This window comes from Gordionus sp. m RMFG-2023, chromosome 2, assembly GCF_954871325.1.
Source record: "Gordionus sp. m RMFG-2023 chromosome 2, tfGorSpeb1-WG-v2, whole genome shotgun sequence".
NCBI lineage: Eukaryota > Metazoa > Nematomorpha > Gordioida > Chordodea > Parachordodidae > Gordionus > Gordionus sp. m RMFG-2023.
The window spans coordinates 32,723,072-32,746,065 of record NC_088776.1 but is presented as its reverse complement, the minus strand read 5'-3'; the positions used below and the strand labels follow the sequence as shown (position 1 = coordinate 32,746,065).

At 25.6% G+C, this 22,994-nt stretch overlaps 1 protein-coding gene across 2 annotated transcripts; it reads right to left on the bottom strand.

Moving 5' to 3' along the window:
* Positions 1-1,662: 1,662 nt before the first annotated feature.
* On the bottom strand, positions 1,663-22,652 carry LOC135923095 (putative uncharacterized protein DDB_G0282133). Of its 2 annotated transcripts, none has more exons than XM_065457663.1 (3): positions 22,529-22,652; positions 1,919-5,944; positions 1,663-1,822 (listed from the first exon to the last, which is right to left on the bottom strand). In XM_065457663.1, exon 2 carries the CDS (start codon positions 5,877-5,879, stop codon positions 1,923-1,925), a length of 3,957 nt encoding a protein of 1,318 aa, XP_065313735.1. In that variant the 5' UTR covers positions 5,880-5,944; positions 22,529-22,652; the 3' UTR covers positions 1,663-1,822; positions 1,919-1,922. The 2 variants fall into 2 exon arrangements, with proteins under 2 accessions (XP_065313735.1, XP_065313734.1); XM_065457662.1 differs by lacking the exon at positions 22,529-22,652 and adding an exon at positions 21,747-21,871.
* Between the last annotated feature and the right edge of the window lie 342 nt (positions 22,653-22,994).

The window sequence follows — 22,994 nt, the reverse complement described above, 5'->3', positions numbered from 1 at the left end:
TATACTAAAGATGATTAGTTAAATAAATAGTTTTAAAAGTAACTGGCAATTTTAAAATGTAACTTTAAATAGTTATAAAGTACTTTAAATGCATTTCAATGATGCAACCTCTAAGTATAATTACCTTTTTAATGATGCAACTTGAATTGTAGCTAGTTACTTTTCAAAAGTATACAATTATAAAATTTTAATAAACAGGTAAAAATTTAATCTCAAAGGTTTTTTTAAATTAAAGCAAATAATATATATAAGAAACACAATATATCAAGTTGATAACATTTTAATGGACCTTCAAGACAATTACTCTAAAATTTTCTAGAGGGTAACCCCCACCCCTCCAGTTCAATTACATCATTAGCTAATCCTCCTTGGGGCCATTCATTGCCCAATCCAATTAAAAATCGTTTAATTTATAAGATAAAACATATAACATCAATCAGAGGCATAACACAAAAACAAAAATATTAATAGGGTCATACCAATAATTTTGGCCATCTCGAGGTTCCTCTATCTAGAAAAATTTGAGTTGGGCATTCTCGTATCTCGGCCTATCTGTTAAGTCTTTTATAACATCCCCGATTCTTTATTTCATAAATATTTAAAAATAGTATAATTTAGTCCATTTATCGGGTCGTTGGCATAAACAACCTCTTATCAGCTTTTCATAATTTTTGGCTGGGCATAATGAATATATAGAGACGGAAATTCTAAAAATCTTTATAAAATTTAGAAATATTGACTAATACTATCAACTAATATCAGAACAAACACATTAAAATAATGATTTTCCTAAATTATTTTATCTAATATAAATGTAAATACATTTTAATTTGTAAATGTATATAATCTATAAAGTCTGCTCAAAATAAACAACATCAACAACTTTAGTATGGTGCCGTTTTTTCTAATATAGTAGTGAACCCTGTTGAATTTAAACAGAAAATAGGAAAAAATAATAGATGATAGGAAAAAAATGACTTTACCTGTTCTGTTTCAACATGCCTTTACTGATCACTTTATATAAGGCTAATATTGATAATATAATGTTTTATATGTTATCATAATTATCTATAATTTAAATAAAATTTCATTCTCTATACTTTGACTTTTTATATTAATTGAAGTGTGACATGCGCCCTGTTCAGTTCTGCCATGGCTTCCACTACCTCCAACATGCTTAATAAAAAAAATCATATTTAAAAGATATCTACCCTTGGATATTTAAGTTAATGGGTAATACTTCTCCCCCGGAGTAAAGCAGCGGTTTCTCCACCTCCCTAAGCCACTGATAATTAACACTCTCCCTCAATTTTTTTTACCCCTACTTCCAAATAATCCCCCCCTCCCCCCACCTCTACAGAAATTTATGCCCCTAACTAGAACAAAGGGGATTCAATAATTCAATTTTTTCTACTTCCTTGTTTCGCCCACGAGATCCTGTCATATTCCCCTATCCCCCTGCTAAGATTTTAATGACGATCCTGCGTCTTACCCCCTCCGAGGTAGAAGCCGCTGATGCTAATTATTGGTTAAGTATAAGTATGTAGTAATATATTATATTTAGAAGTATATTATTATATAAATAAAAGATGTAAAATATTTTTTTATTACATTATTTATTATTCACAATATTTTATTTTAATTCTATAATTAAATTTAAAAAATATATGTTAAAATTATATTAGCTTCCCATAGTATATTAGCTCCAATATTCATATCAATTAGCTATTGTTAGATTTATAAATTCTTCTAGAAATAAATTTTGTTCATTTCGACCCTGAAACATCTTTATTAATACTGAGATTGCAGACCCAGGTTGGACCTGTCAAATTTTTTGTAATAAATAAAAATGTATAAATTTTTATAAAATATCAATCTTTTTTTTAAATGGTAAAATAAATTAATTTGAAATACAAACTTTTTCAAAAGTTCTGCTTTTGTGGACTTATGTTGGTATATTTGTGGAATTGAGGAATTGTCGAGTCAATATTACCAATATTAGAATTTGACGTTGAGGCTATTAAATTTTTGACATCTGAAGGCACATCTTTATCTTGTGATAAATTATGATCAGTGAGGATGTTTAAAGATTCTCTAAAATTTTGTAATACGTTTAACCCATAATTATTATAATTTGCATTATCGCTATATAAAATTGGCGTAGAAAACGAAGTATCGTTTAGAGTTGGTTTCATAAATTCGTTATATTTATCCTGTTGATCCACATTAGTATATAATAAATCGTTATTACTTGGTGGGATATTTGTTTCGGGATCCTGACCATCTTTAGGTGGGAAACTTTTTGGAGAGGCATGATCGGAGAATAGATAATTGCTATTGCTGTTTTTTTCTGGGGGTGAACTATAATTATAATTGTATGGATTCTTATCCATTTGCGACAGATAAGAAGTATGATTGGGTTCATCATCTTGACATTTATAGTTAGATGGATGGTATAGGCTATTATTTTTATCAATGCCAAGCTCCTCATCATTTTCATCTTCTTCATCTTCAATATGATTTGTCTCGTTTTCGCTGAAGCTTAAACTACTCACCTGGTTGTACTGATTAAGGGAACCCGATAAATGATTGTTATTACTACCGGGGGGCGTCATCCGCTTTTCTTTTTGCCTCCTATTACAGAACCATACTCTCACCACCTCTTTTTCGAGTTGAAGGCTATCCGCTAGGGAAGATATTTCTTGGGCTGATGGCTTAGACTGCTTTATAAAATGATGTTCTAGAGCCCCTTTAATGGATATTTCAATGCTCGTTCTTTTTTTTCGCTTTCGTCCTTGAGCCGCAATTTTATCTATGCTACTCGGTGATCCTGAATTACTGTCGGCTTCTTCGAGCCATTTAGTTAACAATGGTTTTAATTTGCACATGTTCTTAAAACTTAGCTGCAAAGCTTCAAATCTACATATAGTGGTCTGACTGAATACATTCCCGTACAATGTGCCCAAAGCTAAACCAACATCAGCTTGTGTAAAGCCGAGTTTGATCCTTCTTTGTTTAAACTGTTTAGCAAATTGTTCTAAGTCATCTGAACTAGGATTATTATTAGATCCTGGCATGCCAGGGATGTTGTCTAATGATTCAGATTCATCATCGTCGCACATGTCGTTTTCATTGAACATATTATCCATGTGTTCATATCTAGAATTCATATAATTGAGATCGTCTTCGTGTGCCATAGATACGGCTTGACGAGATTCATTTGATTTCGGACTCTTAGATTGATAAATATCTGAGTTTTTGTTTATATTATTTTGATAACTTATTATTGTATTAGAATCATTCAAAGAAATATCGTTGATTTTATTTAATTTATCATTAGAATTTGAAATATTTTCGCTGTATTGTCGAATAGTTGGGGTCTTTGCATCGCCTATTTGCACCGTTAAATCATTGGAATTATTTGTTATATTTTCTATCCTTTCTGAACTATATTCAAATCCAACGTTATCTTCATCGTAAAAATTTTTATCACAAATACCTGTATCATTATTAATTTCAATTTTAGTGTGATGGTTGTTACACTTTGATTTTTTAGATTTTTTATTTTTACCCTTTTTGTTAGTGTCCTTGGATGACTTGGGTGAATTTATACTTCTACTATTTTCGACGTTTATGTATGTTGGTTCCAGAAACATGGATTCCTTAGAGTTTAAGTTGTCAGTGCTCAAGTTATGGTATTCATTAAAAGAGTAATTTTCATTTTTTTCCTTAGGAAAAACGTGCCCTGTAAATGGCAAAGGATAATATTCGTGCTGATAGTTTACTGAAATTTCTGCTGAACCAGGCAAATTGCTTCGCAAATCTGAATACGGTTTGGAAGAGCTTAAGTATGGTGACGCATCTGGTCCGTATTTTTGCATTAAGTTGTATGGATTATAGGTATAAAAAGATGGGGATAAGGCGCTTGTTAATGTTTCTTGACATTTTGTCGCAAAGGGGTCATAATTTAAATTAGTATTTTCGTTAACTTCCCCAACAACATGCGAAGGATTTAGGCATTGTGAATTGAAGGGTTTATTCGTTTTAAGGTTATAATTGCTGTACATATTGTTGTAATTATAAATCATCATCTCTTGTTGTTTATTGTTGTAGGCCGTTTTTTCGTAATTGTAAAATCTTTTCATGTAGTAAGGATAGTAATCCATATTTTTGGATGTAATAAAATCGACTGGACTACTTTTTGCAAATTCAACTGATTTATTGATAATTTGGTCATTTTTGGCGTAGGCTAAATCTGAGTGTGGAGGATAATGATATTCATGCGAATGATATTGTTTATGAAGATCATTCGAAACTGCTATGGAAGATGTTTGCATGCCTGATTTTGACATCGAATTTTTTAGTAAGGTATAATCGGAATCCGTTGTTAATAAGGTATGCGACAATTTATTTTCAAAAGGGTTTAATGTAAATGGATAATTTATATGCGATTTATTGGATGATGATACAATATTGGATTCAGTTATTATATTGGTGAAATGGACCCTGTTCCTATAAGTATTGTAATCTACCGTATTACTATAACTGTTATTTGATGTGTCTCTGTGCATCAAATCAAACGTTTTAGATGTTTTATCCATCAAATCTTTCGCGCATTCATCAACCTGGGTTAATGGATTAATTAGCAATGGATCACACTGAAAACTGAGATAAGGTTTAAAATTTGTAAAACTAGATAAATAATAGCTATCCAAAGGTGAATATGCGGAAGATGGCAATTTATTTGGAATCAGGTTTTGATTACTGTTATTGTATAGATGTAGGGTTGAATTTACGTTGATGTTTTTTGAAACATTGCAAAATGAATAGTTAGCCGAATTTGACATTGTGTCCTTGTGATATAAGGGATAATAATTGTAAATGTTTTGGCCAGTTTCATCCTTTTTGACTTCATTGTTGTAAGATGAAGGGTCATCTAATTTTATAACTGACTTTGTTTTAGTTGTCCACGATGATTCGTTGATATTATTATAGGATTGCAGCGGATTTGTCATTGAGTTAGAATAACTATCAAAGGGATGTTGGATATAGTTAAAATTATTACAGCCCACACTTATACTACCGAAAGTTAAATTGGACAGCGAAGATGTAGAATTAGACACCGTTGTAAAAGCACCTAAAGGGGTTAGTATAGTTTTATCAGAGTTGTATCCAGTATAATTAAATTGAAGGGAATATTTTCTTTGTTCCAACTTTTGTGCATGTGAATCATCTTGATCCATTCCTATCAAAGGGGAATAATTAGTTCCGTATTGATTGTAATGAATATCGCCAATTCTTTCTTTATGAATTTGAGAGGAATGTTTTGAGATTAATTCTTTATAGATACTTGATGAGGCTTTCGAATTTTTAGAATATATGCTATCGCCTTTATTTTGATTATCATTATATTTAATATTCTTATGATTTTGAGCGTGGTGATTCAAAATTATCGGTGGCAAATCATTGCAATCGGCCATAAGGATGTCCTCCGTTTCAAGACCTCTGTTATCTGTGGTAGAGTTATTATTAGAATTTTTGATATTAACATCTGTTTTATCATTTTTAATAATATTACATTTTTGAGTAATATTCACGTGGAACGAATTATTAATGTTTGAGGAAGAGTTTTCATAATTTAATTCCATTTGTTTTTTATTGAATTTCTTAGAATCAGTTGAGATGAGATCTTGAGTTGGATAAGATGCGAATAAAAATGTCGGAACATAAGATGGATTCGTTGTTACGATAAAATTAGAATGATGATTTGGCAAGTGATCAATATCGTAGAAAAAGGAAGAATATTTATAAAAATTGGTATCGTTTGAGGATATCCCATAATTTATCGAATTAGCCGAAGAGGACTCTATAATATTCATCGTAGGGATGTATAAAAATCGTTAGCAAGCATTGATTGGGAATTGAACTTGAGCATCTTATTTTACTTTTGAATCATAGATAAAAGGTATATAGATTACTTAAAAATTAACTCTTTAATTATTCATTATTACATCTTTGGTTATTAATTTCCATATTTAAAAAAAAATGGAATATTTTACTACATAAATTTATTAATAAATTATCAGAGGTAATTATTAGATACTTTACAAAACAAACTTTTATTTTACAAACTTTATTATACTATAAATATAAATTTTATTAAATAATATAATAATAAAAAATTAAATAATAAATATTAAAATATATCATATAAAATGAGTGACACTTCTTAAATCCATTACTATTAATTTCATAATATTTTTTGAAAAAAGTAGCAATATCTTAAAATAACGAAAGATATAAAATTTTCATAGGTATGGAAGTTTTTCATTTCAATATCAATATACATTTTGAAGCATTTTTATCATTATTATAAATTAAATTACACATCGTATTCGTAATTTTTTTTTACGTTGAATAATCTAGTTTAGTTATACTTATATTATAATATAATAATTTAATTGCATGTTTTTAGATAAAAAAAATTTTTTCGCAGTTTTTGGTTAAAAAATTCCTTATTTTTATTCTATTTTATATTATATATTATAATTTTATATTTTTTGAATTACTGATTAAGCACGAAATATATTTTATTTTTAATTTTTTTAAACAAAATCGACTTTCTAGGGTTTATATATTTTATAAAATACCCCCTCCTAGTTTTCTTTTGGGCAAAGATATAGACGAAAAAAATTTTAAAATAAAAAATATATAAAGACATTATATAATATTGGATTTTTTTTTATAAAAAAATAATTTTATTAATTCAAATATTAAGTCTCTCTAAATATATGTTCTGTAATATATTTTTTAAATTTTAGAACTTATATATCTCGGATGTTCATTTCTGGAATTTCTAGAGTTAACTATTAAAAATATTGATTAATTTTATATATACACTTTATATTATAATTTTTCTTATTTAAATATGTATATATTATATATGGTTGTTATATAAATTAAATAGTGTAATAAAAAATTAAAAAATAAAGATATAATTTGGACACCATTTCCCAATACAATTTTAAAAATAGTTTATATGTGCTATTGTAAAAATCAATCCCAAAATTATTACTCCTCTTCATGGTACACACATCATATCTCGCAAGAGAGTATAATCTATTTTAAAAAGTATATAGGCATCATTGCAAGGTTTAACGACTAATTTATTGAATTCGTTTTTATTCCCAACTATATTATATGTTTGGTTTCAATTTATAAAATATATGAGAAGGGGAGAAAAGCATATTCAAAGACCTTGTATAGTATTATAAGCTATGGATAATTTTATAAAAATAAATGTAGGGGCGCCGAAGATACCTTTTTAACAAACATGATTAATTTAAACCAGGTTCGGTTTAAGGCTAAAAAAATAGGCGGGTTCGGTTTTGGTTCGGTTCAGGGAAATATTTTTGAACCCGGGTGTGGTTTCGGGTTCAGCTCGGGTTTAAGAATTTTTAAATTAATAAAAAAAATATTCTATATTTAAATCACAATTAAAAATCTAGAAAATTTGGTATAAAAAAATTTTTTTTATTTTATTTATAGGCAAAATATAGTTAAAAACACAAAGCATAGTCATGTATAGATTTAATAAAAAAATTTATTTAGACGTATTTCTTTAAATTAACAATATCCAATATAATAATTTTTACTTTGACTTGTTCACTTTCATTTTCCTCTAATTAATAATCTTTGAGAATAAGTTAAAAATTAAAAATAAATGGCGTAAATGAATTTAATTGTTTAAAATTTATTAACATCCAATAGGAATCTTTGAGAATAAATTTAAAAAAATTTAAAAATGGAGTAAATGAATTAAGTTGTTTAAAATAAATTAACACTTCACTTTATTGGAAATTTGAAGATATTATAAAATGTCAAGTAAATTATTAATATTTGTATTTACAATTATACAAATATCTTATATTAATTTAAACAATACACTGAACCCGGTTGAACCAGGGTTCTAATAAAATTCCAGGGTTCGGTTCAGGGTTTTGAAAATTTTATAAACGGGGTTCAGGTTCAGTTCGGATATTTTCCTAAAAACCTGGGTTTTCATCTCCGGGTTCGGATTCGGTTCGAACCCCTGATTTAAACCATGGATCCAAAACTAAATGAGTATCGGGGCTCAAGTTGGGATTCATATAAATATAACGGTCCAAATATGGGTTGGATGTAATAAAAAATATATTCAATATCGTTGTATCTCCTATTAGTGATGGGTAATTACGATATTTTTAGCCGTTTACCATTTTTTAGCCGGCCAAAAAGAGGCTAAAAAAGTTTTTAGACTCACTTTGACTTCGGGGTTTTCTTTAAAAAAGATAGGAGCTCAAATTTGGAAGAAACTAATATAAATTAAAACCCCTTAATGTTAACGGATTTTCTGCGTCATGTATTGTAGATTGAGCCTAATTTGACAATATTCAGCCATTACCCAACTATAGTGATGATTGATAAATTGCTTAAATTACTATTTCCCTCATTTATACATTAATACTTAAAATTTTTCATTTTATATAAATTTCTAAAATTAATAAAAAACCTAATTTGAATTTCATTTACTTAATTATTGCAAAGTTAATTTTATATTTAGATCCTCCTCATTTCTTTGGTGGACCAAATAATAACATGTGCTGGACCAACCTACCATACTATGAGGTACGTTGAATGCAAAAAATTATTTTAAAAACCAGTTTAAAAAATATATTAATAATTTTAAATAGCTTATATTTTGATATTTCAGAATTGTTTTATTTATTCTGTTTCGTTTAATAGTATGGAACTCATTCAGATTTAAACGAAAAGGATCCTAACCTTGCCCCGTCTCCCATATATATGACTACTCAACACTATGTTGGGTTAACTGGCCAAAAAATTGACTTTGATCTAAAATTATCTAGATAAAACCCTATTATAGCTTGTTAATTCCAATTTTATTTTATCGTCTAATGTTTACTTTGGGATACACATTAATATTAAATTTATTTGATTGAAAGCAATCTTTGAACCTTTTATTTATCACGAGCGAAAACATACTCCTCTTTTAACATCTTTAAATCATAAAGAAACAAACGAAAGGGACTTTTAAAATAGTTTTAAAAGATAACTTATATAATAAAAAAGGCATTATATATCAATTTTTACCGATTTTATTAGTATATATGTGTTTTGCGATAATCATGAATATTAACTATTATTTTATATTCAATTTTATTGATTTTATATGTAAAAAATAAAACATTAAAATGATTATACATCTAGTAGTATAATAAAAAAAAAGAAATATATAATAAAATATTTAATAAAAAAATAATTTCATATGTATACATATCATAATATATATATAATTTATTGAATATAAATATTTTATTTATAAAATTAATTTGTGAATCCAAAAAATATCGTCAAAATATGTGTAAAAATATTTTCTTTAAAAACTATATTCTATAATATTATTTTCATTTTTAAGTTCCAAAAAAAAATAATCTGAAAATATATGATAGGGATTAACTTCACATATTCAATATGTGTTGACTATAATATATATATTATTATTATAGTGTATTATATAGTTTATTCTAATTGATTAAAAATTATTTTATTAATTTTTTGCAATTTTAAAAGACATCGATTGCTCATCAAAAATTTGACTTGCAATGACACATTTGGCTGAAAAATGATTTTAATATATAGGTAAACATAGGAATATGCAAAGGTGGGGAAGGGGGGTTGACTTGGGGTTTACTCTTCAAAAATTTGATTGTTTTTGTAGATATCATTTTATGCGAATAAAAATTTTATCACTAGGATCCCTCCCACTTACCAAAAAATGTATACAATATAACACTATAAACAATAATTTAAAAGAATATGTACAGAGTTGTTAAGGAGCTGCGCTACAGGAGCGCTACATTTTTCCAAAATTGGGGAGCGGGAGCTAGCTCCTTTTAGGGCTGGAGTGGAGGAGCGCCGCTCCACCGCTCCTTTAAATTTAGTGTATAAATTAAATGATTTTTTAAATATTAATAATATTTATTAATTAAAATTCAATAAAAATGAAATTTTATTTAATTTAAATTTATCCATTATTAAATGTTTAGCCGAGTTTTATATTGGTTTTTCATCTAATCATTTTAAATATTAAACATCAAGTTTTCCTTTTTATATTGAAAATTTTTTGAAAAATCTTGTAAGTCATATTAATATTCATTTTATAGATAAATAATAAAAAATAGTTTTAGATATTATGGATTTAGAGATCATAGATGAAGAAATCGAATTTCCATTTCCATCATACAAAAAATATTTTAAACTTCTAAAAGATGTTGATCCAAATGATCAAACAAATTTAGGGCAAAATGTCTTTTGTGTTTGAATAAAACTATTTAATTTTCAAAAGTGAGCAGCTTCAATCTAAAAAAGCATCTAAAAGTAAAAAATCTTTCTTTTAAATACAAATTAATTTGGAAGATTTTTTTGGATTCCATGAAATTGATCATCAGCCAGATAATATATTGGACAAATATTTTTTAAAATATCAAAATTACTATCTTTGATAAATTCCCTGAATTAAAAAAATATCTTTATAAAATCGATTCCCTCTAGTACTCCTGTGGAGTGCCTATTTAGCATTGCAAAACAGATCTTAGGGGAGAGGCGTGGATGTTTGTTAGATTCTAATTTAGAAAATTTATTACTTTTAAAAGCTAATAAAAGGTTATAAATATTTTGATAGATCATTTAATATAAATAAAGCTTTTTGAAAAAAAAAATATGATTTTGTTTTGTATACCTTCTAAAAAAATGAAAATCAAAGGAGCATGGAGTGGCACTCCATTACTTGGAGCAGGAGCTAGCTCCTTTTAAAAATGTAGTAGCGGGAGCGGGAGCTAGCTCCTTTTGAAGGTAGGAGCGAGAGCGGGAGCTAGCTACTTTTAAAAAGGAGCATTAACAACTCTGAATATGTGAAATATAGCGCTTTTCTCTCTATCGGTTCAACAGAGCTAGCTATCTATTCCTTATTTATATCGAACTGGAATAAATTAAGCTGGGTAAAAAATTGAAAGCTATCTACACGTTTGTGGGCTATCCGCGCGTACACTTGTACGTACAACAATCCGAAGACTGTCATTTAAACGTCCATAGGCTAAGATAAAAAGAGTTGGGCTAAGCAAAAGCCTATACCCGAGAATTGCGCACATATTCAAATACTTTATGTGTTAGGGGAAGGGCTGATATTTTAAATGTTATGTTAAATAAGTAAATTCTGCTGGTGTTGTAGTTAGTATTATGTATAAATTGAATATCTTGTTGTGGTGTTGACCTATTCCATTGACCTAATTTATTTTATAACTTTTTAATCTTGCTATTCCACGGAAATTCCCAATTCATTTTTTACCTTAAAAGACATTTTAATTTTAAAAAGTGAAAATTCAATTATTTTCTTAAAAATATAACCTTACCAAAATCATGAAATAAGTGTAATAACCCCCATCCCCCAGTAAAATTTGTGATGAAAATAACACCAAATAGTAATCCTTATCTTATAAAAATCGCTACGCCTGTATATAAATCATATGGTAAGGCGATTGAGGGTAATGACACAGAGTAGATCAATATAAGCAATTTACTAAAACAACGACAAATTTTAAATTTTATTAAAATAATTTAATAATATAATATGTAGGCCTTCGGCTCTGTTAGATTTTTATAAAGATAATTTTGGATTTCCACTTTTATTTATATAAAAATGTTTATTTAATATTCTTTCTAATTCTTGTTTTTATTGATATATTTTATACATTTTAGGGGGAGAGGGGGTATATGGGTAAATATTTTATTAGCATAAAATGATATTTACATGAACCGCTAAATTCTCGAAGGGAGGAACCCCCCCCCCCCCTGTTGTATATATCTCATGATATAATAAATATTATTATGGTGTTTTAAGTTTTTAAATTAACGTTTTGAAGACAATTTAACATTTAAACTTAAAAAGTAACTTTATACAAACTATCAAATAGTTTAAAAAAATTATGCTAATTAGGTTTATAAATTATTCATTTTTTCTAAATAAGGCGAACTTTAAAAGTATAAAAAAATATAGGGAAATTATAAATTAATGAAATTCATATAATACTTTGATATTATATCCTAATCATCTTCCATTAAAAGTTTTCAAGTATTTTATAATTTATTTTATTAAAGTGAATTATGAATAAATTTAAATATGATTAATCGATTGAAAATGAGATCTTTCTACTGAAAAATTGTAATGCATGGTGAATCTAACCTTAAATTTTGTATATTACACATTCATCAATAAAAGATTTTATATATAATATAATATATATTATTAACATGTTTACTTATTAACGATGATTTTATTAATTCTAAAATATTTTAAAATTTTGAAAAGGGTACGTAAAAATGAAACAAATGAATAAGCGGGATAAAAAATTATAAATTTTTTAATTGTTTAATCAATAAACATTTCATTAAATATTTAGTCGAATGTATAACATTAACAATGAATCTCATTAATTTATATATTATACGAGACAAATATCGATATTCTATTTATATATTCTTTTCTTATTATTCCATTTTCGGAGCCTGAGTAAACCTATTAAATGTTGTAGGCAAAAGTAACAAGATAATTTAATGGGAGAAACTCTATTTTTTTTAAAATGGGGAATATAGATTTATGCTATAAAATAAAGACTAACACTTAAGGCTATATTTAAAAATTAAAAGGTTATGATGTACCGGTACTCATCTATAGATTTTCGCCTAAAAGTCCCAAAAAGAGCAAATTGAATAGCAAATACTCAAATTACATATAGATGAGCAAATATTTCATATTGTAAAAACTTTCATATTTTGGCACTTTTTTAGGCAAAATGTCTGTAGGCGAGACGTCTTTTTATAGGCGAAATGGCTTTAAGCGCACCCCAACTCTCAATTTTTTATCAAGTATTTTCGCTAGATTTTTTTAAAGATGGAATATAATAACCAATTGTTTATTTCATATCAAAAATCTTTTTAAGCTTACGTAAGAAAGAGGCATTAAGGTGGATTAGATTTTATTTTATTATACAAGAAGTTACCCCTAAAAGTTGGTTATATTTAGCCTAGCTTAAATGTAAAAGTTAAGAAAAAAATTATTTAGTTTTTTATTAATATAAAATTTTAAAAAATGAATATTTAAGGTTTATGAAAAATATACGCTGTACCTTTTATCCTTCCGTGATGTGTTCTATGACGTTTATTTTTTTAGATTTTCTTTATTATAAAAAAGTTAATACTGAGTAAATGAATGAGATAAATTGTCAAATATGATAAATGTACCAGGTTCATACATATTTTATATATCACCCGGAAGAACTAAAACAGCTTCATATTTTCATTCATAACCCTAGACAAACTAGTGGCTTCTAGTTGCCAATATAATTGGATTATTTAAATTAGATTATTTTAGTTCAAAATAATCCCTGCTTGAAATTGACTAATACAAATTCCGCAAAACCTGAATCAGGTCATTAAAATTTAATTCCTACATATTAAATTAACCTCAATATTTTAATACATTATGAAATTAAGATTACTTTATCATATAGAATTGATAAATAAAAAAAATTATTAGTAAAAACGTGAAAATCAGAAAGTTACTTTTGACGTTTAAAATTTAAATTGCAATTAAATAAGTTTTTTGATATAAAACTTTTGTTACAAGTAACTAGTATCATGAAGACAAAGAAGGAAAGTGTTATAAGATACACCTCTTTTGAAAAATTAAATTAGATTGCAAATCATATATTGCTGATAATTTCAACAGGTAGCTCTTTTAAAACAAGGTAATTTTTAAAAGTTTAAAATAAGTATTTTATAAAAATGCATTTTTGCTTTAAATGTGAAATAACAAGGTATATTATTTTTAAAATTATATGATATCACTGGTCTCCTCTATTTCTGTTTGTGAAGCAAAAAATTCTTAGGGCAACAACCCATCAAAATTTTTTAAATAGCTTTTCTGCCTGTAAAATATACCCACTAACTCTAATATTTTTACCGATTATATTAGCAATAAATGTTCTAGTTCTAACTTTTAGAAGACATTATTCCTAATGATGCTCAAACTCTGAACTCAGAGCAGCTGATGTCTATAGCATAATCTAATCATGATAAAAGACAATTCTAGCATGGTTAAAATGCAAAGCAATTATTGAAATATAGTAGGAGTGGAAGGGAAATGGAGATTGTGGGAGGTTTATTAGAATAAAAAAATTATAATTATCCTAAAATTTTTGCAGGACTCTGAGTTGACTCACCTTCATGGAAATGTTATTAGTTAATTTTGTTAAAATATAAATTAAGTAGAAAAAAAGAGATTAGCTATAGCCGTAATATGTTAATTTATAGGACAAATAAGTATATAGCTCGTCATCTTCTTAAGCTTTCACAAATAATTTTACTTTTAGCAATTCTCCCCTTAGTAGATTAGGATTTTTTTATATTAAAGCCATAATTTTTTCATATGGTTGATTTGTCTTTTTTAGTAAAAATTTTTTTATTTTCCTTCTAGTTTTTTATTTGTCTTTTCATATTTATATTCTAATTCTTCAATTTCTATATCAATTACTTTCTTCTTCTATCTGTTAAAACTTTTTAAATTATGAAAAATTACATTAATACTAACACTAATAAATAATTGATAATAAAAAGCCTTAGGTTATATTTAATTTTTATATTGTATAAAATTTTAAAATTATTATATAATGTCCATTTAAATGTATAATAATAAAACTTTCTTCGTTCCTTTTTGGACTTAGGACGAACACGTCCTATGAACGTATTTAAGGACAGACCAATTTTTAAGGATTGTCTATGATCAGCAGGACTCGAATTCCATCCTAGACCTACTCTCTTATCCCAGCCCGAAAGCCGAGTTAGGGTAAAAGCGTTACTTTTATATATATTTATTGCGAATTAATTTAATTTAATAATATGAAAATCTGATTCTAATTTTATATGATTTAAATTTTGGGTAGATTTATTCACTATTGCTATTACTTGGAAATCTTTTCCCTTCTTACCATCTATAAATAGGGAGGGGACATTATTTAATTAGTTTTTAGAATTTCATTATTATTATATATATATATAAGATTTATTTATAGATTATTTAATTTATTTTTGATAATTAAACTAGTATATAAGATTTAGTACAATTATTAGACTAATTTTTACAACCTCTGCAATATATGTTGCTTGAGTATTAGAGTGCTTTATCTGATAGAAGATTGATAAATTATTTGTTTAATATATTAGTTTTTCTATATTTTATGTTATATTTGTTGAGGCATCACTGGTTTATATATAAAAAAATATTTTTTGGGAGGGGGGGGGGGTGCTTAAAATTTAAGTTTTTTAATTATAGATTCTTTTTATAAAAATGATTTAATATAATAAGTCCTAATAAAAGTTTTAGCAACTAACTTTAAATTCATATAAAAAATTTAAATAACCTTAGTGAATGCTTGATTATATGGAACCTAAGCATTCTTTTACCCTTTCCTGATTTCTTCATCAAATCTTTGAACCGGGGCCCTCTAATAAAACAACAAATGTATAGAATTATAATTTTGTATATATAATACTAACGCTTTATCTAGCCCTGCTTTCAGCCTGAGAGTGAGAAGAGAGTAGATGGCCCTCGGCCTAGAAAAACATTATGAAAAATATGAATAAAAATTTATTTTAATAAGGGGGAGTATACCTAAAACGAATTATTTGTTATTCGATATTCGATTCGTATTTTACGAATACGAATAACACAATTATTCGATTCGAAAATTCGAATCGAATTCGAATAAGGAAAATATATTATTCGTCGAATAATATTTTATCTATTATTCGTCGAATAATATTTTATCTATTATTCGATCGAATTATTCGAGATTATTCGACTAAAATAATTTATAGTATTAATATATATTGGAAAATAATCATATATAAATCATATATTATTATTAGGAATTATTTGAAATTATTTCAATTTAATAAAATCTCCTAGTGGAATAATGAAAATTGCGCCAAATTTTGAATCTCCATTTTAATTTATCTCATAATAGACCATTACTTTAGAAATTTCTTTTATGATAGAGATGGACGAAGAAGGTAATTTATATAACACATAACATATACAATTATAATAAACTGTTGATCCCATCACATCAAGAATGACGGGCAAACCTGATATTTCTCTTTCATTTGATGAAGGAGAAATCATAAATTTGACTTTTTGCCTAAAGTTTTTACCACTTTATTTGTAAAATATTGCTAATGCCATGTTATCTAAAATGACGAGGGACATATTGTCGATACAGGGATCTTCAACCCCATGTGAGCGACTCTTTTCTGTTGGAGCTCATATGGTTACAAAATACAGAATGTCGTTAAAGGAGGAAACAATCCGAAAAACTTTATGATTGAAAAATTGGCTGTTGTCAGATTTATCTTCTACATTATAGATATGGATATTATATTGATTTTTCCACATTGTATATAAATATATTATATATGCATGCTTCTATTTTGTCTCACTAATAAAATTTGTTTGTCTTTATCCTTAGTTAAATTTTACAAAATAAATTTTATAATAGATCTTTTTTAATTCATGGTAAATAAAATTTTCGAATCGAATAATCGAATAATCATTTTATTATTCATACGAATACGAATAATAAATTATGATATAAACGAATACGAATAATTCCATTATTCGATTCGTATTTTTGTAGGTATAAGGGGGAGTCAAAGGATAGGGCCTAATAGCCTATACGCGATCGAGCGTATTAGCGTTTTATGATTTTTTCAAATATTGCTAATGCTTAGCAATTAGGACCATGTCCTAGTAATCTCTATGAAAATTTATATAATATTTCTATAAATTTATTATATATATATGAATATATGATGGAAACCAAATTATGCCTTAGTGATAAATATTTAGACAGGAGTCAGAAAGTTGGAATAAAAAATTTCAAATGTAATTTTTGCCAGAAATGTAAAGTTAAAAAGAATCTAAATCGTCAGTTTTACAGTAGTTTTAAATTTATCAAAAAAATTCTATGATTTTATAAATTAATTTATATTTTAAACAAAATCAAATATATTATTGACCTTTGACTTTGATTTCAAAAAATATAGTTATTAAATTTCCGATCTCAGGAGGATATAATTCCTAAATTATATACAACCATTTAAAGAATTAAAATTGAAATTTTTTTCAAAAATATAAGCTCAAAACTCAATAAGAATATATCTCAATTTTTACTTCATTAAAATCGATTATATTATAAGATTTCCCTTCCACATCAATATATACTTCATTTTTCCTTATAATAAACCTTTTTTTAGATTGAAGCTTAATAATGAAATCTTCTTGATTATTATTTAAGAGACTAAGAAGGGAGGGGGTAATTAATAGTTTGGTAATGAATAAATATCGGCGGATTCTGATCAAGCTTCAGGCACCTTCCGGAGAATCCGTTAACCTTAAGGCGTTTTAATTTATATTAGTTTCTTCAAAATGTGAGCTGCTATCTCTTTAAGAAAAATCCTGCGGCCAAAGTGATAATTTTCGGCTAAAAACTTGGGTCAGTCGATTTTTTAAGAGGCTAAAAATTGGCTTAAATGGCTAAAAATATAGTAATTACCCAAATATAGTAATTAACATCCCTAAATTCAATTCCTATCTAACATTTTTTATCCCAATCTCACTATTTTTTACAGCTAAATTATATGGGACAATTATTATTAGATATATTTAGTGGCGGTTGGTTCATCCTAGTCAGGATCTTAAAATTATTATTTTTTAAACCGGGGCTATGACAAAAATAAAATGAATATAAAATATCGTCTAGGATAGAGAGAGGGATAAGCGGATTGAAGATCATTTTAACAAAAAACCAAATTTTTAATATTCACTAAGCTGATATTATTTTTAATGTTTATATTAAGCAAACCTGTCCATATCACGAAATATATATAATATATTTCAGTTAGATTTCGTAAGTTTTTCTGGAAAAACACTCGGAATTTCTCATAATTTACCACAGTAATTTTTAATAGGAAAATCTGATTCTACCCGAAATGTATTTTAGTATGTGTAGAGTACACTTACCCTATAAATTTCAAACAATTTCGTCATGAAATGTTATGCATTTTTTAATTTACATAAAAAAATAAATTATATATAAATAAAAGTAGTTCAAGAGGTCAAGTCAAAAATTGTTTGAAATTCAAAGGGCAGGCACACTACACGTGCTAGAATGGTAAAATCAGATTTTTCAAATTTAAAAATAGCCTTCGTTAATTATTTAAGAGTAAGAGACTACAAATCTGCACGATATTATTTTGAAAATTCAAAGGTAGAAAAAATTATATCTAATTTTGTAAAATTATTATAATTAGTGTCAAAGTCTAGATTTAATATTAAAATATAAACTCTTATTTAAAATAAAAAATGAATATCAGTTTGACAAACTTTGAATAATATATATAATTACAATAATGCTGTATGTATAGTTAGCCTCATATCGCTAAATCGCTCTCCACTGATGAGATATATACAAAATTAACAAATTACGCAGTAGCGATTCACTTATGAATAGGCTCATAAGCTATCAGTCGCATACGCAGGAACTCGCTGTGATTTAGAATTATTTCAAGAGTTATTTAAGAATATCTTAATATTAGATTCCTAATACACAAATTCAAATATAAATCAATGATAAAATATTAAATGTATATAAATGAAATACTTAAAATAAATGCCTCTAAAAAAGGAATTTTGTACATTTAAAATTTGATATATAAATTAAATTATTTTAAAAATAAATGTGGGAAATATAGATTAATGCAAAAATATTCTTAAAAATTATTGTATTTATTATGTTACCAGCAATGTGTGGTTTTTTTAATTTTAAATCATTTTTTGAGCGCGTTTTTTTAAACTTAAAAATCTGATTTTACTGAAAATATACCATTATGTTTAGAATACCTGTCTTATGTAAGGGAGACTTGGGATAGATAAATTCGGGGCTTGGCAAATCACTTAATCGCATTTTAAGATTAAATACACCAGAAGATTAAAATTTTATCCTAACATAGTTTTTATTAGTTTACATCCTTTCACTTTTACAAAAAATAAAATTTTAAAAAAAGATTATATTCTTAAAATTTTTTATAAGGCACCTTTATAGAGATCATATATTATTTTTTATATTATCTAAAAAAACCCAGGAGCTATAGTCAATTTTGTAAAAATCGGTTCGATTAACCTCAGTCTCACTATTGTAGATGGTGGACAAAGAAATTGGGCAAAGTGATTTATTTTTTAGTATTAGTCGAGGTAGGCAAGAAATAAATTCATAGAGAGCTGCTTCTGAGTCAACGTTGACATATAATTTATTTTAATTCATTAAGTTCCAATATAATGCTCTCAGATATTTCTCAATCAAATCGATGTCATTTTTTGGAAATATTTTAATTTAGTTCAACAGTTAAAAAGTTTCAAACAAATAATTTGTGCGAAATTTTAAATTGGAAGATATACAACGCCAAAGAAAATTTGAAATCAATATTTATTCATAGAATAAATTAGTAGCGTATTTATTTCTGCTGTGAATGTGATAAATAGATGTTAATTAGAATATATATATATATACGATAAGAGGTAGGATGATTATTATAAAATATAAATTAATAATCATAGTAATATTTTTGAAAAATATTTTAGCCGACATCTAAAATATTTATTTTTTGGGAGGAGGACTGACCGCTGATCTTCCTCCACTGCACACGTGCCTGCAAGCTATATATTTATACTAACAATGTGACGCGATTTAATAAATTAAAACCTTTATAAAATCTATTAATAAGATTAATTTTCTCTCTTATTAAAAATATCTTTAAATTCACGATTATGATGATTAGAGAATTTATAGAGTTAGCATCTGGTTTAATAAATTTACTATCTGATTCTAAAGTATCCTATTATTTAAAAATATTTATTATTGCGGCCGGGGCTAGTTGAATAATGGGGCTAGTCAAACAATTTGATCCCATTTTTTAATTTAAGACTCTAAGATTAAATTTTGTCCTAATAACTTTAGAATGCTGATCCATATATAAAAAATATTTTGAAATAACTATTAAAATTATTATATAAGATAAAAATTTTGATGTCAAATTTGTGAAATTTTTTCAAGACAAGATTATAATTTATATTAAATTTATAAAAAATATATAATTTAAGTTATATTTCTACATTTAACCCTCTTTTATAATTTGAGAAAGGTTTACATTCTTTTATAGTGTATAGATATTATTCTTATATTTTAGTCATGATTAGTTAAAATAACGCTAGTGGGGCTTGTTAAACAAGGCTTTAATCATAAATTCTTAATAAACTCGAAAATATATATTTAATTTTTGGTTATTTTGTGAATTATACTTACAGCATATTTCATGAGATATTATTTTAAAAAAATTGCAAAAGGATCTTCCTAAAATTTATAAATTTTATGTTTTGATTTATATAAATATTTTATCTAAAAATTATTGTGCAGTTATCATTTAAAAAATATTAAATTTACTTTATACAATTTTCAGAAATAAAAATGGCATTTCTGTTCATTATAAGGTAGAACACCAATAGGCATATCCAGGATTTTCCTAAAGAGTGGGGATTAGGCAGGGTTTTTCACAATAAATTTTATTGGAGGTCTTTAGGTCCACTTATCTAGGACCTTTGGCTAAGTTATATTTTTTATAAAAATAATTTTGGGTTTTCATTTTTTTATTATGAAAATTCTTTTTTTAAATTTTTTTAAAAAAATTACTATACTATATTTATTTTTATTTTCAAATTATTGTTTATAGTGATATATTGTAAACAATTTTTGGATGGGGAAATTTTTTACTTTCCCATCTTTAGGTTATGCCAATGAGAAAACGCAATGGGTTAGGAAGCTCCTTAGTGATTATACAATCCTTAAGACTGTGGCTTAAGGAACAAAATCAACACTTTTACAAAAATGATATTTAAAAAAATTTGGAAATTATATGCCATTTTTAAAAATTGGTTTGCCTAGCTCCGATCTACTAATATTATGTCGTAAGTTTATTTGAAATAGGTGAGAATTTGGAATCTCCTAATTTTCTTTAAAAACATTTACAAGGATATTTTCTTAAATTTTAAATCTGATATTGCTGGAAATGTATTCTCTCATATTTAGAGTATACCTACCTTATGAATTTAATAAGTTTTAGAGTGGATTTTTGAACTACTTAGTTACATATAAAAAAAATTCATATAAAAATTGTCTGAAGTTCATAGGATAGGCACTCTTAATCTATACCTGCAGGAATACATTTAGGTCAAATCTAATTTTTCAAATTTAAAAAGATTACTATCGAACATAATTTAAAATTTAGAGAGTTCGTCCTTCTTTAATATTTCGGATAAGTTTTTTTTACAGAAAAACTCACAAACAACATATATAATATGTATATAAAATTGAAAAGAAATAAATAAAAGTTATTTTGACTATTATTTTAATATAAAAAATTTATTATATTTTACAGTTTTACCCTGAATTCACAGTTAACGCGAAAAATAGCGCTAACTGTGAATTCAGGATTAGTTATGTATATCATTTATATATTACCTGTCTATTCTTGATTTCGCAGAAATTTATTTACATATAAATAATATACATAATGTTATGTTATTCCTATATCCAAATAAGAAAAATCGGTTTCACAAACCATTAGTAATATTAATAGTGAAATTCGGAAAACTTTGTTTGAGGAATTGTATTTATTTCCCTTAGTCATATTTAAAACGAAATTTCGATATTTGATAAAAACTAAAGACTTTAAACGCAACATTTATTTTTATAAATTCTTCTATATTTTTGAAATAATAAAAATTTAGAAAATATGATTTCCAAATAAAAATAAATTTATTTTAAAATAAATGTACATTTTTTTTTAGTAATATATATTTATAATAGCAACAAAAATATAAAAAAATAATTTTTATTTCTTAATATATTTAAATTTATGCAAATAGATTTAAAATTTTCTTAAAAATAAATAAATACTACTATATGCTAATGAAATATCATTTCGTATTTTTATCCTACTCATACTGTAATATATTTTGAACATAGTTCTCTGCAATAAATGTATTTTTATTTTTAGTTTAAAATTTTAAATATATTCTAATATTTGTTTTATTTAAAAAATATATTATAATATAATTATTAACTTCAAATATTATATTAATATTAATTTTGATTACTTTAAAAAATCATAATAAATATAATAAATTTAAAAATAAAAATTAATTCCATAAAAGCAAAAAATAAATATTTGAATAAAATTTGAATAAATTTGAATATGCATTAATTATATTAAATATTATATAAAATAAATAAATAAATACCTTATTTTTATAGCATTTTGTTGTTCTTTTTGATATCAGGTTCTTTTATGTATAAATCATTCAGATTTAAATTTATTCAAATTTTTTTCCGATCTTTGGTAAAAGAACATAATTTAATTCCAAAAGACATGCAATTTTTTTTACAAAATTATCAAATTTTTATTCTTTTATTATTTATTAATTAATATTTTAATTTTTTTGCTTCAATATTTTTTAGAGCTAAATTTTAATGTGCGAATATAATTATATGAAAAAATTAACCAAATTATTTAATAATTTTCATGATATATAAATAAAAAGTATTCATTAATCTATTCGTTTAAAAAACGAATCGCAATAAAAATAAAGGAGTATTATAATTAATTCAGATATTTTATGTCAATTATTTGTTATTATTATTTTTAAAAGATTCCTTATATTTTTTGTTATAATTTTTTCCAAAAAATTTTTAAAAAAACAATAGGAC

Coding starts and splice junctions, on each gene's coding strand:
- LOC135923095 (XM_065457663.1), bottom strand. CDS start 5,879: ATGAATATTATAGAGTCCTCTTCGGCTAATTCGATAAATTATGGGATA.